Here is a 24816-nt window from a genome sequence, read left to right as displayed (position 1 = left end):
ATATATATATATATATATATATATATCTCAGTCAAAGAGGACATTTTACTGCAGAAAGACTACTTTACTTTTGATACTTTTAAGTGGATTTTTGGAGCTAATGCATTGTATTGGTGCTTTTACTACAAAGCATTCTGACATTTAATCCTTAAAACTTATTAGTTGCTATTTGAAAGGTGCTATTACTTATTTATTAGTTACTAGTAATTATTCCCCTTTTACTAGTAACAACTGATTAGAAAGTGCTTAATTTTTATTTACTAGTAACTATTTTTTACTTACTAGTAACTAATTGCATATTTTTGCCATTGAAATCTATGAGGTTTTGCATTTATGTAGATATCATCTATTCATTATTTACTAGTAACTTTTTGAAAAGTAATTAGTAACTATTTCAATTTTACTAGTATCTATTATTTAGATACTAGTATGTATTTATTAGTTTCTTGTAACTCTTCCAAAAGATACTACTAACATTTTCATTCTTACTAATAAACATTTTTTGTTACTAGTCATTCATTAAGGACTAGTAGTAAAATGACTTGTTGATAATAATATTTTAATTCTTAAAACGGCTTTCAAAAACACTTACTGTTGTCTGTAGGTCATGTATGACACTGTTTCCCACTTTCTGTCTCTAGAATCGGGCCCTGTGTGATGATTCTGACTGCGACAGTGCTGAGCTGGATCAGTCAGGTAGCGGAGAGCCCAGCCGTCCTCCCAGTGCTGGAGCATGGGTGTCGCCGTCTCAACCCTATCAGGGGTCTCCACAGGCACCCCATACAGGACCTCCATAGATCACTGGACACTAGCAAAGACCTCCAGCTACCGTACAGTGAACAATCATCACAGGCGTACACCAATCTGTCAGTGCAGTACATTACTGTTGTCATGAGGGATCACACCTACCACACCACTCAGACTATGACAAGTTGACTTATGGTGTCTCATAAGTTTGTTGGCTGGCAAACCTACATCAGATGACATGCAGTAGGACATTTGTCATAACCTGATATCAGATATTTTGGCAGCTTGTGACATCAGATAAATGTCATTTATGTTCAGTAGGGGTTTTTTTAAAGGCAAAATAGTTACCAAGGTAACCTTAGCCACTGCTCCAGTTCAGCAAAAACCCTTCCACAGATGCACGCACAAGATACCACACTTGTCCTTTAAACACACTAATCCTCACTCTGGGAGCATCCTCCATGATACTCCACACACTAATGCATCAAATACTAATGAATAATAATGTAAATATCCATTACATACCACATGAGAAATATCTAACTTTATTTTATTTGTAAGATAAAAATGTAAGACTAAACGGTATGCAGCCCTGTGAACAAATGCATGACTACATGTTTATAATTTACGGTTCAAATGTTGTCAGTTTTATATTTTGTGAAAGTTTACACTTTTTTAATTCTGAAAGTATTACTTAAGTTATTTTGTTTTTTGTTTATATATGTCAGCACTCAAAAAAAAATGGAATGAAAATCTCACCAAGACATCGATTATGATGCATAATAAGGATTCTCAGTAGATAATAAAATATATATATATATATATATATATATATATATATTTTAACTCTCCTACTACTGAGTTTCAAATACACAAAAGACAAGGTTGAGGTTTTTTATTAAGCTTATCAAATTTGTGAAAGGATGGGAGACTTTTGGGTTTACTTAAAATACACTTTTGTCGTTGTACGTATACCAGTGTTTCCAAAAATGTTCTTTTTTTTCCTTTTGTCTTTTATTAGCAGGATGTGCATTGAAAGGTAGTGCTCATAGAAATTACCTCTGGCATGCACTAGTATTGCTAGCCAGTAGCCACGGTAATATCTCAGCAACAAACACTGGTGCAGGTGCTTTAGTAAAAGAGTGCTCCACTGGTGTAGCATTGCACTCCTATAACATTGTCAGCCTCATGATGTCGTGACAGTTTAGGAAAAAAATGATGCTGCAGAATCAGAGATGATATTGCCTCTCTTCTTCCATGTCAAAATCCGGCGCCTATGTTACCCACAATTCATCTTGACTGACAACAGTTGTGTCTGAGATTCTGGGAGCCTTATGTTAGTAGCTGCTAATGTAGCCTCCAGCCATTCGCTTCAAGCTAAGACGAGGGGCAGGCTACAGAGGTCTGGTAAGCTAACTTCTTTCTAATTCCACACCACCAGTTTTTTGTTCATTTGTAGTTTGTATCAAGTTGTAGTCTTCAGCTCCAACCGACGCTGACTCAAGTTACGTCACTTGAGGCAGCTAAGTTGTATAAAATCATTGTCTGTAGATCTACCCACCAAGACCTCTAAAATTGTTGTTAAAATGTACAATATGTGGAGGTCCCTTTTAGGTAAAAAACCAAAAGGACTCTTATAGTATGCAATGTTGATAGGCTTCATAAATACCTCAACTGTTCCTTTTACCCTTTAAGATAATTGCGGAAGTAGCCAGATAAGGAATAGAGCACTTCTCTGTGGTGGTTACTAGTAGAACAGTAAGTATCCTTTGGGTTTGAATAGAAATGTTTTGTTTTTATACAGCATTGCACATTGTACCTGTAACATAGGAATTATATCAAAAGCAAAATATTACGAGCAACAATAAATAATGTATTGATTAAAAAAAACAACAAAAAAAACCCAGTGTGATGTTTGTTTAAAAAGAAGGGTCATGTCATAGCTACAGTTTCTGCTGTTGCTTCGTCACATAAGACAGCTGAACGAGAAATAAAAGACTATTTTCAATGACTTTGAGCATGTCCAAACTGTTCCAGTGTCATTTCTTAACCTACAGCTTTGCCCTTTGCCACCTGTTTGTTATTTTAACAGTGGTGGATGAAGTATTCAGATCCTTTACTTTAAAAAAAAGTACTAATACCACACTACTAAAAGTACACTGAACAAATTATAAACGCAACACTTTTGTTTTTGCTCCCATTCATCATGAGATGAACTCAAAGATCTGAGACTTTCTCTATGTACACAAAAGGCCTATTTCTCTCAAATATTGTTCACAAATCTGTCAAAATCTGTGTCAGTGAGCATTTCTCCTTTGCCGAGATAATACATCCACCTCAAAGGTGTGGCATATCAAGATGCTGATCAGACAGCATGGGTATTGCAGGTGTACCTTAGGCTGGCCACAATAAAAGGCCTCTCAAAAATGTGCAGTTCCTTCACAGAGCACAACGCCACAGATATCGCACGTTTTTAAGGTGTTATTGGCATGCTGTCTGCAGGAATGTCCACCAGAGCTGTTGCCCATGAATTGAATGTTGATTTCTCTACCATAAGCCATCTCCAAAAGCGTTTCAGAGAATTTGTCAGTACATCCAACTGGCCTGGCCACGTGCAACCACACCAGCCCAGGACCTCCACATCCAGCATCTTCACCTCCAAGATCGTCTGAGACCAGCCACCCGGACAGCTGCTGCAACAATCGGTTTGCATTAACAAAGAATTTCTGCACAAATTGTCAGGAACCGTCTCAGGGAAGCTCATTTGCATGCTCGTAGTCCTTATCGGGGTCTCGACCTGACTGCAGTTCATCGTCGTAACTGACTTGAGCGGGCAAATGCTCACATTCAATGGCTTCTGACACTTTGGAGAGGTGTTCTCTTCACGGATGAATTCCGGTTTTCACTGTATAGGGCAGATGGCAGACAGCATGTATGGCGTCATGTGGGTGAGCAGTTTGCTGATGTCAACATTGTGGATCGAATGGCCCATGGTGGCGGTGTTGTTATGATACCACAGGCATGTGTTATGGGCAATGAACACAGGTGTATTTTATTGATATCATTTTGAATGCACAGAGATACAGTGACGAGATCCTGAGGCCCATTGTTGTGCCATTCATCCACGACCATCACCTCATGTTGCAGCATGATACTGCACGGCCCCACGTTGCAAGGATCTATACACAATTCCTGGAAGCTGAAAACATCCCAGTTTATGCATGGCCAGCATACTCACCGGACATGTCACCCATTGAGCATGTTTGGGGTGCTCTGGATCGGTGTATACGAAAGCGTGTTCCACGTTCTGCCGATATCCAGCAACTTCTCACAGCCATTGAAGAGGAGTGGACCAACATTCCACAGGCCACAATCAACAACCTGATCAACTCTATGCGAAGGAGATGTGTTGCACTGCGTGAGGCAAATGGTGGTCACACCAGTTACTGACTGGTTTCCGGACCCCCCCAATACAGTGAAACTGCACATTTTCGAGTGGCTTTTTATTGTGGCCAGCCTAGGGCACACCAGTGGAACCCATGCTGTCTGATCAGCATCTTGATATACCACACCTGTGAGATGGATGTATTATCTCGGCAAAGGAGAAGTGCTCACTGACACAGATTTTGACAGATTTGTGAACAATATTTGAGAGAAATAGGCCTTTTGTGTACATAGAGAAAGTCTTAGATCTTTGAGTTCAGCTCATGATGAATGGGAGAAAAAACAAAAGTGTTACATTTATAATTTTGTTCAGTGCATCTAAATATAATCAGGAAGATGTACTTAAAGTATTAAAAGTAAAAGTACACATTGCAGAAAGAAATATGTCCTCTGGCTGTTATACTATCATATTATGAGATTAGTATTACTCATGCATTCATGTAAAGGGAGGATTTTACTGCTGTAGTTGCTGAGGGGGAACTCATTTTTAACTATTTTGTATGACTGCAACTAACTATTATTTTCTCTATTAATCAATCAATCAAATTCTGAGCACGGTAAGAAATGCTGTCAATTACCCAGAGCCCAAAGTAACACCTTCACAATGCTGATTTTGTCTAAGCAACAGTGCAAACCTCAACATTAACAATACATTCAAATAATTAAAAGGAAAAGCAGCAAATCTTCACATTTGTGAAGCTGGAAACATGAAATGCTTTTACATGAAAAATTATAATAAATGATCAAAATAGTTGCCAATTAATTTTCTGTCAATCGACTAATCGTTTCAGCTTTACTTGTATATACTGTTTATATTGTTTTACGTATGTGTGTTTTGTGTATAATTAATTGGAAAGTAGCTAGTAACTGAAGCTGTCAGATAAATGTAATGAAGTAAAAATTATTTCCCTCTGAGATGTAGCGGAGTAGAAGTAGAAAGTGGCATGAAAAAAAATTAAGTATTTGTACTTAAGTGTACTTAGTTATTGTCCACCACTGCATTTTAAAGAGACCCCATCTGGGTCGCAACCAGACAAGACCACGTTTTTTATTATTAATAATCACTGAGTTTAACACACTATACATAACATAGGAATGACTTATTTTCAAGCATTTCACATCTTTTTATTTTTTTATTTCTGCATTTCATTTCTTCAACAATTTTAATTGCACCCAGATCTACAATAGTTTGAAAACGTGCACAAAAAGTGAGTTTCTTCATCCTGCAAAGAATAAAAAATAAAATCTGACCCAGGCAAAAAAGGACAGCAGGAAACTAGTGTTAATTCTATAATTCTCCTTCTAGTTAATCATAATTTAATACCTCAGCATAATATACTTATAAAGACCAACACGTCTTGTAGTTTTTGCCCCAGCCCTGCAGTTAAAAAAAATATTTTCTCTATTTAAAACAAACATTTCAATGTTATTATCATCATCCTCATTACTATGGTCTTAGCAATTTCAGAGAAAAGAAAATATTTTCCTCTCATTCAGGCCCACTCCTGGTGACCAAGGCCCACCCACCCTATCAGAATCCAATACACAACAATGCTCAAAATTCCTGATCGAGAAATAAAACGGATGGAAACACAGGAATGACACAAAATAATTACTCAGCAAATTAGAGTTGAGACATAATGTAGCTTAAAATTCTCCTTTAAACCCACACTCAACACCATCCGACTAAAAAAGAAAGGTTTTTCCTGTATACATCTTCAACTGGAGATCATTTACACCCACTGAAACCCGTTAAACCCACAATGCCTCATTCAGAAAGTACAGCTCCAAATAGAAGATGGCAAATATCAATGACTTCTACTCTTACAAGGAGCTGTGTATTAAATAAAAATAAATAGATATTTAAAAAGGAAGGGAAAGAACAGTCCATCTATAATGTTATTGTCTGTCTTTTTTCTTAATTTTTTACATTTTCTAAGAAAAATCTGACATAAGAAAAACATTTATGCCTTTTCAGATTTTTCTAAAACTTTTTACCTATATCAAGAAGATCATACAGACATACAGTAAAATCAGAGGAAAAAAATACAACAGAAGGAAGTCTTTAAAAACTATATTCAATGGGAATTTTTAAAAACATAATAAATAAATAAAATACCAATATCATGATGATGGTGTAATTACAACTGAGTAGGCGTCTAACCAAAGCAGAGGAGAAAACAGTGAGTTTATAGTACTTGGTTTTTGCATTAAGTTCAATAAGGGACCTCTTGGTAAAAAGTAGGGGGAGGGGTTACATTAGGTGCTGATGAAGATCCTCCATGTCAGTTGGCTGCAAGTCCAGTAGCTTCAGAAGACAGCCTGAAAAAACAACGACAACTAAATAAATAAATAAATAGACACAGGAATACTTCTACGTTAATATTTGATCTCTTCCAGCAGGCCTAAATGTTTGACAGTGAAATGTTGATTGATGTATAAATGGATTTGAAATAATACAGCAGACAACAAGTCAGATAAGTGAGGAGCATGACAAATAATTATAATTAACTTTCTTCTGTATCCTCCAAATGGGACTTCCTGTTTGTAAAAACTGACTTGGCCAATGCTCTGGTAATACCAAATACATTAAATCTCTTCTCACTCTAATCACTTATAAACTTTATTTGTAAGCTGTACAAGCTAATAAGAAATTGAGACCAATAAAAATGATAAAAATTAAATGATAAAACCAATAAAATAGATAAGACAATAACAAAGAAAGATAAGCCAAACCAAAACATTTAAAAACATGCATACAATAAAATACGTAATTAAATAATGGTAATAAAAAGCTATATAAGAGGAAGGTTTTAAGTTTACTTCAAACCTACCTACTAGCTAACAAAATGGGAATTAAAAGTTCTATTCAGAAAAAAAAAAAAAATATCGACATGCTTATATTATCGGCCGATACGAGCTAATTGCAGATAAATCAGTATTGCGGTTTATAACTGCTGATAAATGAATTTAAAAAAAAGAAAAGAAACAGACAAAAAACTGTTCCTTCAATCATGTTGTGAGTGTTGTCTGGTATTGGTCTGGCTCTAGTTGGAAGTGGGGTGTTATTATGATTACTGTGAGTATTGGCCAGGTCAGTTTTTTATAGTTTGTGATTTCCAGCACCACTCAAGGTTCTGCTTCTGTCTTTTACCTCACAGTAAAAACTGCCTTGAGTAATAGATGAGAACAAAGTTTAGGTAAATATTAACCTTTTCCTGTTATTATTAATAAGCATAAGGGCACTCGACGGTCTTTGACATGACTACTGGCTGGCCAAATAAATATAACTCCAAAAAAAAATTAAAATCAATCAACAGGGGATCGTATTATCATGTCATTGTCCCGTGAATGTTGAAGCCTTATCAACGCCTCCTACCATCACATCAACGCTGACAAACTGCACTCTGGATTTTTTCCATTTCAGATAACATGTAAACAGTCAGACCCAAAATACTGCTGTGTTCCTGTCAACCTGCTCCTCTGTGATGGATGTGTTGCACTTGCATAGAGCCTCTTACCGGGCATTGATCAGGTACTCGGCCAGGCTGATACTGGCATGGGAGCCAGTGATTGTGACCTGTCTGTCAGTTGAGCCCTCCACAGGGTTGGCAATCTTGATCTGAGCCCCTGACATCTGACGGATATCATTGATCTTTGCGCCCTGACGGCCAATGATGCAGCCAATAAGCTGGGGAAGAAGAAGAAAAACATGAAAACACATCAGCAGCAGGAAAGAAAGTAAGGCTTAATGCTTCTCTGCTAAGAACAAACTCAGTAAACAAGCAAAAACAATGTGACTTACATCATTTGGAATGGTCAGCTCATGAGAGCCAGTTTGTGCAGAGGCATCCATCCCAGCTGAAGAAATGGAAAGAAACCCCATGAGTGTGTCGACTAGGTGGATTATTACAAATCTACAGCAATGACATTCCCCCTTTCAATCTGTCCACCTACCCTGGAAGCCCTGGTTGCTATGTGCAATGGGGAAGGGGCTCTGCTGCATGGCCAGCTGGTGAAGTTTGGTGAGCTGTTGAAACAGTGAGGGAAATGACGTGGAGAGCAAACAAACACAGACAGAAATTATGCGTGAGGAAAAATCTAGAAGACGTTTCAAAACTGGAATTTTGTAATTATTTCCCTTTTTGTAAGTGGTTATAGTGAGAATGAGAGGAAAATATGAAATGGAACGTGGATGTCATGATTAAGCTTAAAAAGATATACATATTAAAAAAAAGAAAAGAAAAATTTCAAATAAGAATGATCTTTGGCATTATTAAATGGATGCATGTATCAGGCAGTGGTGGTTGGAAAAATTAAAGTCAGAGGGATGAAATAAGAAGGTGGCATGGCTTCCCAGGACCGAAGTTGCAAATATATTGGATCACTTACAGAGGGCCCTTCACTTACATCAGACTGTGGAATGGCGTGCTGCCCTTGGACAGCGTAGGCCTGCAAGGAGAGAACAGCACTTAGGAGGGTGTGGCAGTGTGACACACAGTGTAGTCCCAATATCCATCAGGACTCGGTCCTTGGCAAGCCACAAGAACAGGCATGTTACAGACAGCTCGCCTGAAACTGGAATGATAACCTGTGCGTAATTAAATTCTTTTGGCCGGGCTTGAGTCAGTACAGTGTGGGAATAAGGACATCGTGGACTACCAGTGACAAATCTACTGGAAGAAACAAAAAAATTAATTTGTTGTTTACCTGACCACCCGCAAAGATGACAGGAGAGCCTGAGGGTTTGGGTCTGTACGGGATGGTCACTCCCTTTGGTGGAGACTAAGAAAACAGAAACATCCACATTAACTATCGATGCAACACAGAAATGAATAAACCACCTAGAGTATCAATAACAGTCATCAGAAATTTCCAAAAGAGTAAAAACAGTATTGCAATGAACCGTGTATGTACCTCAAGCATGACGACACAGATCTGCTTGACACACTCAATAATGGACTGTGGGGTCCCTGCAACGGTGATGGCACGCTCTGTTGAGTTGGGCAACATGTCCCCTGCTACTTGTACCTGAGCTCCTGCTGACTGCGAAGACACGCCCACAAACAACAAGAGTTAGGACGCGTTGGGGTTCAGATCCAAACTCTACAGAGAGGGAAAAAAAATCAAAAGAACAAAAAAAGAGATGACGACAAACCTCTCTGATTTCCTTGATCTTGCAACCACCCTTGCCAATGAGTGAGCCACACTGGCTGGCAGGCACAACAAGGCGCATTGTGACCGGTGGTTTGCTGGTGGCCGTACTGTTGGTCATTGAGGTGCTGATGTCCTGGGGGGGGGGGGACAAGAGGAACAATTTTAGTGTCAATTCAATACAACATGTCTGATTTAAGATGTAGTGGGCAAATCTAACCTCCTCCAGTTTCTCAATGATCATGGAGAAGGCTTTAAAAATGGAGGTGGTCGGTCCCGCAAGGGTTATGATCCTCTCCGGACAGTTCCCCTCTGAGATGTTGATGCGGGCGCCACTCTGCTCAGACAAGGGAACAAAACAGGAAATCTCAAATCAGTCACAGCATTTATCACAAGACGCATGAGTCAGAGTCACTGAAATTATGCACATGTGTCTTCTTGTTTACCCGCAAAAAAAAAATCTTACCTCCTCTCTCATCTTCTTAACCGACTCTCCTTTCTGTAAAGAATACACAATATTTACAAAACACACCAAGGGGCAAGATGTAGATAGCATCATTCTGGCAGTTAAAACAACTTACCTTGCCAATGATGCTTCCAACCTCCTACGGAAGAGAACAAAAATGCGTGTTAAAACGATAAACACATTCTTCATGGTCACTGGCAGAGGAGGAAGTTGTTTTCATTTTACTCTGATTACAGCAGAGGTTGCTCAAATTAAACAGAGGAGTGACTTCAGGTTTTAAACTTCTTATCGCACATTACATACAACCACACTCACCTTCCCATGCATGAGTAGCCGGATGGTTAAGGTGACATTAAGTCCTCCTTCGACCAGACTTGAGTCCATTGCTGCAACTGAATGCACACACTAAACTGGCCAACAAAGTGCGTCTTTGGTCACTGGCTGAATGTCTGCAACAGAGTGGAAAATGTGACCATCAGGTACAAATGTAGTTACTGGAAACTCTGAGGGCATGGCAGCAGAAAGCCTTGTTTACTAAAAAGCTGCTGTCAGTGCAGATAAATGAAGTAATGCAGGCAGTTAACATCTCGTAGACATGCTTGTACTGTACTTTAATAACATCAGCGAGTCACTCCGAAAGACTGAGACGTTTCAGTCCAGAAATTCACATTAGACTGGCCCGAGTCCACTCATTCACGTTGGCACAATGACCCACTGTCTCCGTGTGGCTCTGTCTATTTCCTGGAATCGTACAGCTGTGGCGACACAGTTTGTTGCTATATTTTTATGGTCTAAATACAACCTAACAAGACGTCATCTTCATAATACGGTAACCATATCTCTAGTGTGCATCGATAGTAACAACAGAAAGCTCATAGGGGAACGTCAACATCGCATATCCTATTTTAAAGCGAGCATCACAGCTGGTCACGCAAGCAAGATTTGAAGGCCAAGTTAGCACCGTAACATTTGTACCGTAACATTAACTTCCTAAATTACAACCTACAAGAATAACTAGACTGAAGGAATATTTAGCCACCGCATCTAGAAAATACACGTGAAAACTAGCTGCTAGCAACTAGCTCATGCTCGGACATCAAGTTAAACACAGTTCGGTAATTTTCCAGGTCGCTAGCGTTAGCATCGCATGATCCAGGAAATAGTCATATCCCGCGGCCTAAGGAGCGCACTGAGGCACACCGTGTTATCCCTGTCCTTCACTCTAAATGGAAAGCAAAGAGGGGGTGAAAGCCATATGTGTACAGGACTTACCTGAACCGTCCCTTGAAGTGTGTTCAGGGGGTGGGTAGGGTGGCAAGGGTAGAAGGGGAGAGGTTCGGGAGGGAGTTTTAAAAGGATCCGGGGAAGAGGGAAGCGACACCGTTGCTCGATCGGACTCCACTCTGCTTGGCACAAAAGACAAAATGACGACAAGTTGACCTGTCAACTGCCCCGCCCCTCCACCCGGGTCAACCCCGCCCACCCGACGAGCTCCCATGGATGATGCTTGACACACACAAACAAAAATCTAAACATTTGGGTAATTCCGGTTGTTTACACTAATTTATTTTAGACATACACACAGAGTTTTAACCACGGGTCTACGATGTTGCAGGCTGATGTAGCCTGTTTGATGTGGTGTTCTCTTGCAGGTGGTGGGATGGAGGTTAATATTTTCCTACACAATTAAGTTGCTGATCATTCTGGGTTCATTTCAAATCAAAAAGCTGACCTGAACAGACTGGACTAGAGGCTGACAGACAAAATTATTGCTAGGGCCAACATACAAAACACTGTTTACACAGCAAATTTGAACGTCTTAAGACAGCATAAAAAGCCTGTTTTTACAGCAAATTTAAATGTCTTAAGACGACAGTCTGTTAATGTGGCAAATATGAACGATGATGATCTTATAGAATATGGTGCATTGTTGTCTTAAACTACCCAACAGTATATAAAGAAGCTTTAACTAGCAATGCTATTCTTAGCATTAAAAATTTACCAGATCAAGTCCTCTTTACTTTTTAGATTTTGAAGGAGGTTAGATCATAGACTGTATATAAAAAGGGTTAGATGAAGAGAATTTTGATGCTGTCCTCTGAAGCTCCGTCCTGCTGCAGTTACCTGTAAATCCAACAGATGGCACAATATCTCTGTGTCAGGAGTCTGGTTGCAGTCCTCTTTTAAATCCTACATCCTTTCTAGCATTGCTCAAATGAAAATCATTTACAGGTGGACTGTTGACTGAGGTGGCCTGACCTTTTCTGAATTGAAATGTACTGAACAATTTGCACTAACCACAGCTCTACCAAAAAAGGCATTTCACCCAGTTAAAGATGTAAAACTAGTCTTCACTCCCAGAGCTATTTTGTTGAATGAGTCAGCATCTCTAAATAGACAATTTTAGACAATTGGCTAGCAATTGTGAGAGCTCTGTTTTAGTTACAAAGCAGGATAGCTGTAATAAGGCTATTCAGGATCACATGCTGCTCAACATGGCTGTAAAATTGGCCTTTGCTGTAAATGATAAGTTGATTTTAATAGAATCCAGGGACATATCCACCAGAGTATTTTAAATATAAAACTGAATATTGCTCTGACGTTTGTACCTCAAAGCCTTTTTGAAAAACTTGACATAGTGATTTAAAAGTGGAACTGCTGATACAGTATCAACGTAGCCTAAGGGGAACACTTCAGGAATTCACCTCTTGACCTGAAAATAATGAACCTTTGCATTATTGTTTGTGTTTTCTTTACATACAAAGAATATGATTGATGACTTTCCGCTTCATGATGGATTGCCTTGTTTTCTGCAAAGCTGTTCCTTTGTTTGTTTGTCACATGATTGATGGGATAAATGGGGATCTTAATTGTCTGCTAGTGTTTATTTTGAATTAGAATAGAAGAATCAAAGCCTTGGATTGTACAGTTAAAACCTCAGACTCGTGATGTTATTAAATGAGAGTGCCATATAAGCAGGGAGAGCGGAGGAGATAGTTAAAATGGAACAGTATAGCCCTATAACCATGTGTTCATGGTCTGGTTGACAGAGTATTCTGCCTGAACTCATCCGGCACATGTTCATTAATCTGGTGCACATCAAAGCACCCACAATACAATTAGTCAATGGTCAGAATGGCTTGCTATTGTCTGTAACCAATCTTCTATTCCCTTGAATCGTTAATTCTTTATAAATCCAATTCTCTATCGGAGCTGATGTCCTATACAGCGTGGGTCACACACTGTTGTTTACATGCATGACTCATGAATCATGTCTGGCTCAGTTTCATGGATTCAAAATCATTTCAATCAATTCATAAATTGCCTTCACACTGAAAGAAATAGAGCTCAACTATTATAAAAGCAGTTTTTCTCAGCACCCCCCCCCCCCCCACCACCACCACCACCACCAAACATGAATCCAGGCAGTCGATGTTGGAGCTGGTTTTACAAAGCCATCTGCAATGCTGCCTGAATGGTGCCAGGCTTACAAGGCTGGTGGTGTTTTTAAAATAGAAACATAGCTGACCAGATTTGCCCCAACCAGAGACCGTCACGCTCCAGCAACAAGTAAAACATTTACTGTAAGCCCCCCCCCCCCCGCATACATACTGCGTGCACTGCATTAGTTCTTCCTAAAAGAACATTGAAGGGTAAATACATGAAAAACACATTAAGTGAAAGACAAAAAACACGTGTTTCTTGTTAATTAGGGTAAAAGTGCCTGTGTCTTTGATCTGAAGAGCGATCGCTGAGAGATGGATTATACAGAAGAGAGGAGGTGCAAGCTCTTCAGCTTTTCCAATCAGCATAGTCTCCCTGGCCTTTTATGTGTATTTCCCCCCTCGTCAAGCAATTGCTTACATAATCATCTGCTTACTCTAATCTCTGCATCTCTCCCACAATTTTGTGCTCTTTTACACGTCCTTACTTTTCTCCCTTCATACCCCCCTATACCAAATTCAATGCAGCCTCCCTCTGTACCCTAGTTTTTCTCCTTCAGCGCTTTTATCTGACATGCCCACTGGCACTTTCACTCTCTCTCCTGTCCCTCTTCCCTCCACCGGTGAGTGGTCATTGATTACTGTACATGGATTGTATGATGAAATGCCACTCGCCCACCTAACATCCTCTTGTCAGCTGCCCCTGACATCCCACTGCCTCCATGCATTACCAGCGTGTTTAATGCTCACAATGTTACATTCACCCAGATGTAGTGTGTGGATTCACATCTGGAAACACTTTTTTGTTTTGGCCAAACTGCAAAGTGTTTCGATGGTGAGCTTTTAACTACACTAATAGCACATATTTGCTGCAAATGTGACGCTAGTACAATATTATATGGTGGACACTATTGCATACAATGATAAAAAAGGGAGACTAAATCCAATTTATTCTCTTCGGCTGTAAATTGTCTACGCATATTAGCAAATGCATTACAGTGTGAAAACTGATGACACACTCAGAGCCAGAGAGAGGGGTATCCAATTAGTCACCTAATTAGCAAGTGAATGTTGTTTTAAAAATCAAAGGTCTTGAAAAGAGATGGAAAATTAAAGCACTGAAGATAAACCAGAGCATGCACCTGCAACATAGTGTCTTTTACGTTTTGGTATCATGATTTAACTGATACAACGAGAATAATTGTCTTGCTGATTGTGATTTGTGACATTATGTGTGGGTCCTTGTGTGTATGTGTGATGTTTGACAGAGTTTGACGGAGCTGTGGGCAAGTTGTACAGATCTGTTAACTCACTAAAATGGAGATGCAGAGATGCACAGTGGGACTGAACTCTCTCTGCAGGGGTGTGAACAGAGCCAAAAGTCTGCGCTAGTACAGTGACTGCAACGTCACTACCTTTCCACAGCCATAGTTAGATGGCCCTGCAGGGTCACAGCGAGAGGTGACACGCGCCCGCGTAAACTGTCCAGTCAGGGACCAGAAAGGATGTAATAGCAGCTGTGGCTTCCTACTCTTATTTTAAGAAGATCTTCCGCAAATAGGTTTCTCCCACAGAGACAAATAATTGGCGTGATATCTTGGGGGCACTAGCATGAGGAGCAGTCTGCATTTTAATGCCAATCCTCCACAGGAAGAACCCAGTTATGCATGCCAGTGGGCACGCTCTCTGGCCTCTGTGTGTTTAGGGAAACACATGCTATTGGAACAGAGCTTAAGACAGGGTATTAAGTACTATAGTATATAATGTAAATAGATAGAAATGTTTGTGGTACTGCTTTAAAAACAGGGGCGTGAGTTTGACATAAAATAAGTAAAATATGTGCTGCTATAGATTAATCATTTTCACACTCTAAAACACTCTATGGTCTACTCAGTTCATTGTTTCTTTCTGTGTATAAAATTGGCCTCACAATTGACTGATTACCAGTTAATAAACTCTGATGGTGGATGACGTCAGTTTTCTACCTTATATTAGATTTATCAGATTTGTCTGTTGGTCAGTTGATTCACCACTTTGGTCCAGTCTGAAACATCTCAACAACTATAGGATGGATTGCCATAAAAGCTTGTGAAGATGTTCTTGTTTTCTAATGTTGGTGATCCCCTGATTTTTTTATTTCCATCATTAGATTGACATTTTAGTTTTATTTACTGAAACAACTGGACAACTATTGGATGGATTGCCCTGAAATAATATAGTGCAGACATTCATGTTCCCCTCAGGCTGAATCGTAATAACTTCCCTCAACGTTTCATCTAGTGCTGTCATCAGGCAATATTTTGGTTTACCCACTAATTATATTCCAATTATATTATTATTAACCACTGCTGTACATTGTATTTTGCCCTAATTAGCCAATGTTAGCATGCAAACACGCTTAACTAATATGGTAAAAAGGGTTAACAAAACATCAACATGTTAGCATTGTCATTGCGAATATTTTAGCATGCTGGTGTTAAAGCCTCCCTCTGTACCCTCTGTCTGCACCTTCATTCTTTGTCTGTGTTACCTAACACAGCAAAATATATCTCCTGAATCTAAAAATAATCGTAGATCCAAAATGGCTATCTTCAGCAGCTGTGAGAGTCAGAAATGTGGAGAATGAAAGCAACACAGGCGCACACACACACCTGGCAGTAGTGTATTCTGAGTAATCTGAGAAACAGTTTGTTAGTCCTGGAACGATTACTGAATATGGGAATTGTTACATAAAACAGATTGTCAATGACAGAACGGACTCATCTGATCAAGCTCACAACAGAGCTTGGTAGTTGATGGTGGAACAGCTTTCTCCCTCCTCCAAAACACTCACTCTATATCATACACTATTCACAGGCCTGAGCACACACCGGGAGGCCAGAGACAAAGCAAAGACTATCCCACTATTTTCACTCTCTCTGCCAACAATGGGTCACGATCTTGTTGGGGTTACACTGCTGAAAAGAACCAGCTACAAATCTCATTTTGCTACGCATTTAATTTCAGAGAAGAATAAAATTGCACTTTCATTTTGTCTGAACCAGACAAAGTAAAGTACACTAACAATGATAGAGAGACTTTGAAAGCAATTTCAATTTTTCTCCATCTAGAACATAAAATGCACAAGAAGAAAATGAGAAAGAAAAAATTTTAAAAATCACAGTAATCTACCTGACTAGATCCATCTTGACTTATACAGGCTGTTGGTGATAAGCTAATTAGACATGGTCTGCTTATCTCATAAGCATTTCAGGGAACGCTTTATTGAAGAACAAAATAATGTACCACATTAAAGCTGTTAAATACTGTTTAACTCATTTGCTCTTTTAGTAATGCAGCAAAGCAACTGTGGATCTTCATTACTGTTTCATATAGCAGCATTTGGTTTTAATGTTGGTTTAAAACAACTTAATTCTTTATCCTAAAAACAGCAGAATTTGTTTTATTTATTATTTGTTCATTACAAAAACAGAACAGCATCCTATACGATAGATAAGATTTACATGTTACAGCAGCATATAGAGACAGGCTAAGAAGATACAACTCTTTGAATGAAAGAAGATAAAACATTATTGCAATACATTAGAATAAATAATTTATGTAAATTGTGCTAATATATGTGCTAAAGATGTCCAGTAGTGAAACTCCAGTGTGTAATGTGTGAACTATGGGCACAAATATGAATAAGTATAATATACGTAAGGATATAATAAATAATGTTATGCATTCATGTGCAGTATCTATTTGTAATACACTATAAATCAGTGGTGAAAGAAGTATTCAGATTCTTTAATAATACCACACTGTGAAAATACTCCACTACAAGTAAAAGTTAATATGTAAATATTATCAACAAAATTTATTCTAAGTATCAAAAGTAAATGTACTCATTATGCAGTATAATGGTCCTTGTCAGTATTTTTCTATTATATATGATGTTTTACTACTTTATATACTGTTTGGTAGTTTCATCGACGGTGACACATCATGTTCTATAAGATCATCATACGTTTGTCGCTGTCCTGTGAGAACCATGTATCTCTAAAAAGTCAACTTTTCATGAGCTCAAAGATATAGCTGTTTACAGCTTTGTGACAGTTATTTCCCAGCTAATCCAAGTTTTTTTTAAACAGTTTATTTAACTTAAGAAGTAGTAAAATCTTATCATCTCATAAAGGAACACTTGATCCTTCAGTTTATAACAAAAATTTGTTTTTAGTGATTAGAGATTTTAGAGATTTATTGTTTTCACTGGACTGGACTAAACCAGTCAGACAAATATGGTGCAGTTAAAGTACTAGTATTTGCCTCTTAGATGTAGTGGAGTAGGACTCTAATGTTGCATAAAATGGAAATACTCAAAAACATGTACCTTAAATTTGTCGGGATAGTTTGAGTTTTTTGAAGTGGAGCTACAGTATACCAGGTACTTATCCACAGTCAGTATAACCTGCAGTAGATGGTGGTCAGCATGTCCCCAGTTTGGAGAAGCAGAGAGTTGTACCTGCATGGAAGACACGTGACAGGTGTGAAAAAATGCTGTATAGTAAGAATGATTTCAAAGGGACATACAAATAGATTACATTGATCAATTGAAATCAATCAATTGAAAATGCAAAGTGAGTGAACAGAAGAAAAATCTAAATCAAATCAATATTTTCTCTTTGCCTTCAAAACAACATCAATTCTTCAGTGCTCTCTGGCCCTTCAGTGAACAAACTGCCAATATTTCAAGCCCAGAGCACCGGTCTGCCTTGAAAAAATTCTGCTTGGAAAGAGAGCTTGCTAATGCAGGATAACCAACTTGTGTCTTGTTGCTGTGCTCAGTCTGTGTATGTGTGTGTGTGTGTGTCTGTGGGGACGGTGAAAGTGAGGATAGGATGGGTTCAATCTCTCATGATATATATCTTCGTCTTCATAAATTGATTGATTGGTACACACAGTCTCAGACATGTAGCCAACTGATCCACTGCACATTGAATGGCTTCGGCCTGAAGCCTGATTATGGCGCACATGTCACTGACACCACATCCTGTCAGGCTTTTGCAGGGTGTTAAAAAGACACGATGGATGTCTTTTAATAACAACTCAATCATCTGGACCAAAAACACTGCTAATGTAACAGTCAGCCAAATGAAGACAAGTGAAATCTCATGGTGCAGGTGGAGTTACAGCCCACCATTGCTGCATTGGGAAGCTGAACTAATTGTCTATCTTGTTGAGAGACAATATGTGAGCAGATTACTGTCAGATAACTTAGCTCAACCCTATGGAAAAGGACAAGCTGAACAAAGTATTCAGCTTACAACACAACCACTGGCTGCCTAGGTACCCCTTTGGCTATCCACCCTTGGATCAGATGCAGAGTTATTAGTCATGGTCTTATCCCATCAACCATCCTTAATACTTGTGCTACTGGGCATTATTCTGGAGAGGACAGATTGTCTTTTATTGTCAGTTTGATTTCAAACTGGAGATTAGTCATATTCATGCAGTTGCTGGTGGCACAGACCTCTCTTTGTGTGTGTGAGTATGTGTGTGTGTGTGTGTGTGTGTGTGTGCTCATAATGTGTTGTGTTTGTGCCTCCAAACATCTGTGGGGCCATTATTCTCTTCCACAAACGTCCAATAGGTTCATAGCTTAAAAGGAAGATCCAACCTAAAATGTTGTATGTATGTTAATAAGACTAACAGCACAAAGATGAACTGTAGCTACTCCACAGACTAATAAATAATGGAGCAACTACAACCATCCATAACAGCATCATGGTAATTTTGTCTTGAATATGGGGAGATACCATCATGATGTGGGGGATTCAAAATGAGGGTAAAAAACTATTTTCAAAAAACCAGATCTATTGTATAAGACTGAATTAGTTTCAGATAAGTATTCCTAATATATTGGCAACTGAATGTATATATATACTTTAAAACACACTATAATGTAGTGGTAAGCAGATGCCAGGACATTGTAAGGATTGTTTGGACAAAGCAAGCAATTTGAATATGAAATCTTGGGCTCTGTGAAACAGTGATGGCATTTTTCATGAAAAAAACTATAGGCTCCGATTAATTGTCAACAGGCTTCAAAAAGTGTCACCAGAAGACATAGACATAATCAATTGATGCACTGATCTTATTGGGGCTGCCTCACTTTACCGTCATCAATCCAAAACTACAACGCAACATTTATTTTTGAATGAATGTTCCCTTTAAAGTGTCTCTTCTCTCTCCTTGAGTCATCAAACAGCATCACTCTTGGAGAATAAAAAAACACACGCGCATGTTGCCTCTCTGTGCGCATGGTGATTCATCAACCACCGTTTGCTCATGAGACCGTGATTTGGGGTCCGATGAGTTCATTTTTCGGAGCTGAGTGTTTTGTCGTGGGCCCTCGGGTGCCCCCACCCCCACCTCTCTCATCCCGCGTCTCGACGGACCAAACGCTGCTGCTGCAGCAGCATCACCGGCAGCCTCCGAACTGCGTTTTCCCTGCCGTGATGGATCCCTCTGTAAACCGGTGAGCTGCTATCAGAAGCCCGCTGAACTGTGGGGAGGACCGACAAGCAATGAACGCAGCGAGGTTGTGTCCATACATCTAAGGGATAAAAAAATAATATATAGGCTATATAAAGGCTGTATATTTAGTAATATTTTAGGAGCGTCTTGTTTACCTTTCCGACAGATAAACAGCCGGGTGATATTACGGCCGACATGTAAGAACTGGATAACTATTCCCGTGTGAGCGACACCCATCTGCAGAAGATCACAATAAAATGAAAAAGGTAAGATTGTTGACATGTTCAGGATTTTACATCGGGCGTTGCGGGTTTCAGTCAAAAAACTGACGGCTCGACTGGAGCTCATCAGGCTGCATTGTTGCATCGTCAATCCACGTCTTGAGTTGAAATAGACGAATTGCCTGTATGAAATAGGTCGCTCTTCACCTCATGAGTGTGGCTGCAAGATGCCGATATGTGACTTGTAAATGTCAACAGCCTGTTTTGTTTGTTTTTTTGCTTGTCTTTTTTAAAAAATTATTATCATGAATTCGACTCTGGACCACAGCTGCCTCCAGTCTGCCAAAGCCAAAGTCAGTTTACTAAGGCAATGCCAAATAGAATATATTTAAATCTAAAACAGTGAAATCATTTTTGTCTTCTTTTGTAAGTGATAGTAGTATTATATATAGGCCTATCTGTGTTTGCCTGTGTGTGTGTGTGGGTGTGTAATTTGTGTTTGACAAAGTAATCAGATCATTGCTTTCATGATTTCTGAGGGGAAAAAAGAGAAAGTGAATTTGGAGTTTTGAAAGAGAAAAACAAGTCTTTTGAGAACAATTAGTTGAATCTTTGTCAGCTTTTAACTGGGTGCAGATTTTGAATTAATCAGCACTAAATTACCATTTTACTTGTGCATGGTTGCATGACTTTTCTTCTGGCTTTAGACAAGTATAAAATCTCAGACTACAGCAAAGCCACAGCTTCTATCTTCCGTTTGAGTTCACTCTCACTGCTAGAATCAATTGAAAATATTCTATATATAGGCTATATATTTTTGTATCTAAAATGTTAATAGTGTGTTAGAAACACATCTGTGTGGATCTAAACCAGCACACTTCTCTTCTGAAGCTAAGGATGAGGCTGCGTCCAGTGGGGGTTAATCGATAGCCAGTTTCTACCGAGGCCCATGTTTCAGTTGTTGTTGTCGAACAGGGGTTCCTACAATTAAAAGCCCTTTTTGTTAGTGGAAGACTGATTAATAATTCAGCCACAGCTCAATGGGACCACAAATCTGTGGATGGCACACTGAGGGATGTCAGTGTAGCTTAGTACAAGCCTCTGCTGCTGGAAGAGGAGTTTTTGGGCAGCCTGAAAGGTTTACACATTATAATATAGGCTGAGTGAAATACCCCTTTTCAGTTTAAATGCTTTTTAATGTGTACAGGAATGTTTGCTCTTATAATAAACAGAGAGACTAAAAACATACAAACTGAGGAGTGGGCACAAACAGAGTAGTTGATAAGCTCTGGGTAAAACAGCTCTGTTGGTGGTGGACTGTAGCCTCTCGCTAAGGTGTCAATGTCATATCTGCTGCCAGAGAGCCAACAGCCACGATGATACTGTACTAGAGAGTTTGAAGAAAACCCTGCTGGCTCTGATCCAGGGTGGTGGGTGTTTTTAAAACAGGCTTAGTCAGGGCTACTGCAGGGAGTGATTAGACAAGATGCTGTACAGTATCACACACATCAGTATGACGTCAAAGGGCACAAGCGCTTTAAAAAAAAGTATTTTCACACCAACACCCTGTGGAGTCCTGCAATAACCGAACCAGTACTGTGCAAACAGTGATATTGAATACATGAAGCTGACATTTAGATTACTGTCGTGTGTCGTGGAAATTATATTCCTGGTGAGGGGTTGAGCAAATAATTCAGTTACAACCAACCGTTGTATTTGAAGAATTTATTTAACAAAAGAGAATAAACAGAAGTACTTAAACACATCTGGTGGTCCAGAGACCTGCCGCCCAGGGCGGCTTCGGGCGTCTGGCCCCGAGCAAAGGGATGCATCATCATTTACACAGTTGAGGTTTCTCTGTTTTGGGGAACAGAGATCCTCTCTCAGCCTTGAATGAACATTCAAGGAGAGGAAAGGAACAACAACAGGGGAAAACACCAAAACAATCTCACAGCTCTGACCTAAACCCTAGTAAATGTGGACAGACTAACATAAGGAGTATAGGAGAGGAAAGGTTAAGGATAAAAACGCAATACATATATATCTATAAGCCATAACGAGAACAGTAATAATAATATTAAAAGATCATACATAAAAGATTAAATGTAAGAGGACACATTTTCTGCCATAACATCATGCAAATTGTCTTCATGAACATTTGTTCTTGTCTGATAAGGTTGCAGTTGGTGCACTGTGTCTTAGCCATCTAACCAAGGGAGGAATATAACTAGTACAAAAGTATATTTGAAAGTACATTTACTCATTAAGTATAACTTTGAGGTATTTGTACTTTACTAGAGTGCTTTAATTTTAATTAACTTTCTACTCCACTACATTATTGGAGGAAATCATGGTACTTACTTAATACTTAGTATTTAAAGTAACAAAAGTAAAAGTATATGTACATCACTTTAATGTTGCAGCTGGTAAAGGTGTGGGTAATGTTAACACCTCTCAATATTGCTGGGTAGCTAAATTTATAACAGTACATCATACTTTATTTGTTGATTATACTCTTTATTAATGATCTGAATCTGCAAAGTAACTAGTAACTAAAGCTGTCAAATAAATGTAATGGAGTAAAAGGTACAATATTTCCTTCTGAAATGTAGTATGAAGTATTATTACTTGACAGCTGTAGTTCCAAATTACTTTGCTGAATATGATTTTATATAAAAAACATATAATCAACTTATAAAATATGGCATTTTGTTACAGATTAAACTACCCATCAGTAGTTTGTCAGTTTGGCCGGTCACCCTGAATCTAGGTCCTGAAGGTTTCAGCCTGTCAAAAGGGAGTTTTCCTTGCCTCTGTCACCAAAGGTTTGCTCATAGTGGGAATTGTTGGGTCTCTCTAAATAATATTATGAAGAGTACAGTGTGAACCTGATCTATATGAAAAGTGCAATGAAATAACATCTGCTATGAAATGGCAATATATAAATAAAAATTAATTGAATTAAATGTTAGCTACTTATGTTCTTCCACATAAATGCGTCTGTAACTATTATCCAATAATATAATTAATAAAAATATAACAATTACTAAAAAACTATTTATTGAGTCTGAACAGGTGTATTGAACAGGTTTATTGATACCTTTCACGGTAAGCACTAAGCATTTAAACAACGAAGAAAGTCAATATCAATACATAAGAGAAATATATTAAACAGAGTTAACTGCATAATCATTTTGAAATAAAGAAAGAGTGACTGATCAAGGTATTTACCATAGACAGTATAATTAATAGACGAAGCCACTCCACCGGTTTAAATGGAGAGCAGTGAAGCCGATTTTGGTAATATGAAGTATAGGAAGTATAAGTAGTACTACTACATGGCTACTTCCTATTGGCACCAGGATCTACAGCGCATGATTGTAAAGTATAAGATGCAGATGACGTAGAGCAACAGCAGAAACACCGTAATGTTCGTCATTTGTGGGCCTACATGGCGTCTTCCATGACTTCACTGTTTGAATTCTCGCTAACCCCCTTTGGTTTTGTCATAAACATGTATGTGCAGATTTACTATATACTATTACTTTTGGAAATTTAGGTAGTTTTTACTGATAATACGTGTGTACTTTTACTTGAGTAAGATGGACTACTTGTAATGGAGTATTTATACACTGCTCAAAAATATAAAGGGAACACTAAAATAACACATCCTAGATCTGAATTAATGAAATAATCTCATTAAATACTCCTTTCTTTAAATAGTTGAATGTGCTGACAACAAAATCACACAAAAATTATCAATGGAAATCAAATTTATCAACCCATGGCGGTCTGGATTTGGAGTCGCTCCTGATGAGGTCTAAAGTGAGTCTCCTGACGGATCTCCTCCCAGACCTGGACTAAAGCAGCCAACTCCTGGACAGTCTGTGGTGCAATGTGGCGTTGGTGGATAGAGCGAGACATGATGTCCCAGATGTGCTCAATTGGATTCAGGTCTGGGGAACGGGCGGGCCGGTCCATAGCATCAATGCCTTCCTTTTGCAGGAACTGCTGACACACTCCAGCCACATGAGGTCTAGCATTGTCTCGCATTAGGAGGAACCCAGGGCCAACCGCACCAGCATATGGTCTCACAAGGGGTCTGAGGATCTCATCTCGGTACCTAATGGCAGTCAGGCTACCTCTGGCAAGCACATGGAGGTCTGTGCGGCCCCCCAAAGAAATGCCACCCCACACCATTACTGACCCACTGCCAAACCGGTCATGCTGGAGGATGTTGCAGGCAACAGAAGTTCTCCACGGCGTCTCCAGACTCTGTCACGTTTGTCACATGTGCTCAGTGCAAACCTGCTTTCATCTGTGAAGAGCACAGGGCGAAAGTGGCGAATTTGGTGTTCTCTGGCAAATGCCAAACGTCCTGCACGGTGTTGGGCTGTAACCACAACCCCCACCTGTGGACGGCCCTCATACCACCCTCATGGAGTCTGTTTCTGACCGTTTGAGCAGACACATGCACATTTGTGGCCTGCTGGAGGTCATTTTGCAGGGCTCTGGCAGTGCTCCTCCTGCTCTCCTCCTTGCACAAAGGCGGAGGTAGCGGTCCTGCTGCTGGGTTGTTGCCTTCCTACGGCCTCCTCCACGTCTCCTGATGTACTGGCCTGTCTCCTGGTAGCGCCTCCATGCTCTGGACACTACGCTGACAGACATAGCAAACCTTCTTGCCACAGCTCGCATTGATGTGCCATCCTGGATGAGCTGCAGCCACTTGTGTGGGCTGTAGACTCCGTCTCATGCTACCACTAGAGTGAAAGCACCGCCAGCATTCAAAAGTGACCAAAACATCAGCCAGGAAGCAGAGGAA

At 39.3% G+C, this 24816-nt stretch overlaps 1 protein-coding gene across 2 annotated transcripts; it reads right to left on the bottom strand.

Moving 5' to 3' along the window:
• Positions 1-5311: 5311 nt before the first annotated feature.
• Positions 5312-11241, bottom strand: LOC123975466 (poly(rC)-binding protein 2-like). Of its 2 annotated transcripts, none has more exons than XM_046056960.1 (13): positions 11084-11241; positions 10127-10260; positions 9927-9950; positions 9812-9844; positions 9566-9682; positions 9350-9481; positions 9109-9237; positions 8902-8976; positions 8584-8643; positions 8149-8221; positions 7997-8052; positions 7713-7882; positions 5312-6513 (listed from the first exon to the last, which is right to left on the bottom strand). In XM_046056960.1, the coding sequence occupies exons 2-13, from the start codon at positions 10193-10195 to the stop codon at positions 6477-6479; spliced, it is 975 nt and encodes a 324-aa protein (XP_045912916.1). In that variant the 5' UTR covers positions 10196-10260; positions 11084-11241; the 3' UTR covers positions 5312-6476. The 2 variants fall into 2 exon arrangements, with proteins under 2 accessions (XP_045912916.1, XP_045912917.1); XM_046056961.1 differs by having other exon boundaries at positions 8602-8643.
• Positions 11242-24816: the final 13575 nt, after the last annotated feature.

Source organism: Micropterus dolomieu, linkage group LG08, assembly GCF_021292245.1.
Source record: "Micropterus dolomieu isolate WLL.071019.BEF.003 ecotype Adirondacks linkage group LG08, ASM2129224v1, whole genome shotgun sequence".
Lineage (NCBI taxonomy): Eukaryota > Metazoa > Chordata > Actinopteri > Centrarchiformes > Centrarchidae > Micropterus > Micropterus dolomieu.
Note: the sequence above shows the minus strand (reverse complement) of the source record. Positions and strands in the feature narration are given on the sequence as shown.

Bases quoted from the DNA above. Each gene is read 5' to 3' on its own strand.
- LOC123975466 (XM_046056960.1), bottom strand. From the start codon at position 10,195: ATGGACTCAAGTCTGGTCGAAGGAGGACTTAATGTCACCTTAACCATC. The intron at 9,238-9,349 runs GTTTGTCGTCAT...GTGTCTTCGCAG, and splicing joins AGATCAAGGAAATCAGAGAG to TCAGCAGGAGCTCAGGTACA. The intron at 8,644-8,901 runs GTAAACAACAAA...CTCTCCTTGCAG, and splicing joins TCATCTTTGCGGGTGGTCAG to GCCTACGCTGTCCAAGGGCA.